Raw genomic sequence first — 1,535 nt, 5'->3', positions numbered from 1 at the left:
CCTACTACATATGGGCAGAGCAAGGTACTCATCCAAGAGAATGGACTTCCAAAAAGCCAGTACATGCAGTAAGAATAAAACCTGGTGCTGCTGCCATGACCCTCCAGTCTGCCCCAGCCATGCAACTGTCACCCACATTCAGAGGGACTAGTTTGGTCCTATGCTGGTTCCTTGGATCTTTCCTTGTCTTTCTGGAGTTGGTGAGCTCCCATTAGCTCAGGTAAACTATTGCAGCGGCTGTCCCCTTTATGGTCTTGACCTCTTTTTTTTTTTTTTGGAATAAAAACAATCTCACAGCATTTATTGTCACCTGATAATAACATAAGGGCTACTAAAACAACATGAATAAATGTTTTGGACTATGCTCCCAACAGAAGACACCTTTAAAAACACTGCACTTTCTCAAGCGCCTGATGTTCTCTAGTTGGACACACTTTGGAGCAGAGTAATATTATCTCCTTTCAGCATGATCCGACCCAATTGTTTCCTTGACTTTGTTTTAGAGTGAATCTCTTCTGCATCATCTAATACGAGGTTCATGTATTCATCAAAGCCAATAATACAACCTTCTATCTGCATATTCACTTGCTCATACAGCCAGACCTGAATCCGAGACCTGTTTTGCAAGTATCTGAAGATGAGGTTGATGGGCTGTACCATCACTTTCTGCAACTTCTGGCCCTGGCCGTGGTATGCGATGGTCTTGACCTTTTTGTTCATATTCTCACTCCTCCCACTCTTCAACAGGACTTTGAGAACTCAGCCCAATGCTCCCCTGCAGTCTCTGCCTCTGTTTCCATCAGTTGCTGGATGAAGGTTCTATGGTGACATTTAAGATCTTCTTCAATATGACTACAGGGCAAGGCCAGTTATGGCACCCTCTCCTCTATTGCGTAGGGTCTTAGCTGGGGTAATCCTTGTAGATTTCTAGGAATTGCTCTAGTGACAGGTTTCTTGCTAGCCCAATAATGGCTCCCTCAATCAAAACGACTCTTTCCTTGCTATCATCTCTGCCCTTCCTCCATCTTGTCTATCCCATTCCCTCAAGTTCCCATCCCCCCTCCCATTCTCCCATCCCCTCCCTTTTCCATGCTCCCTTTACCCCCACCCTATGCTCCCAATTTTGTCAGGCAATCTTATCTATTTCCCTTTTCCAGGTGGATCTATGTATGTTTTTCTTAGGGTTCACCTTGTTACTTAGTTTTTCTAGGACCATAAGCTCAGTATCTTTTGCTTTACAACTATTATCCACTTATATACATACATGTTCATCTTTCTGGATCTGGGTTTTCTCACTAAGGATGGGTTTTTCTAGTTCTATTCATTTGCATGCAAATTTCAAGATGCCATTGGTTTTAGTACTCCATTGTGTAAATGTACCACATTTTGCTTATCCATTCTTCTGTTGAAGGGAATCTAAGTTGTTTCTAGGTTCTGGCTATTACAAATAATGCTACTATGAACACAATTGAACAAATGTCCTTGTAGTAGGATTGAGCATCTTTTGGGTATTTGCCCAAGAGTGGTATTGCTGG

General features: G+C 42.5%; 1 protein-coding gene across 1 annotated transcript; it reads right to left on the bottom strand.

The window, feature by feature from the left end:
• Positions 1-420: 420 nt before the first annotated feature.
• On the bottom strand, positions 421-720 carry LOC130863370 (small nuclear ribonucleoprotein E-like). The gene has a single exon (XM_057753344.1). It carries the CDS (start codon positions 718-720, stop codon positions 421-423), a length of 300 nt encoding a protein of 99 aa, XP_057609327.1.
• Positions 721-1,535: the final 815 nt, after the last annotated feature.

The sequence above is a fragment of the Chionomys nivalis genome, chromosome 1 (genome assembly GCF_950005125.1).
Source record: "Chionomys nivalis chromosome 1, mChiNiv1.1, whole genome shotgun sequence".
Taxonomy (NCBI): Eukaryota; Metazoa; Chordata; class Mammalia; order Rodentia; family Cricetidae; genus Chionomys; species Chionomys nivalis.
This window is presented reverse-complemented; position numbering and strand designations above follow the sequence as displayed.

Coding starts and splice junctions, on each gene's coding strand:
- LOC130863370 (XM_057753344.1), bottom strand. CDS start 720: ATGAACAAAAAGGTCAAGACCATCGCATACCACGGCCAGGGCCAGAAG.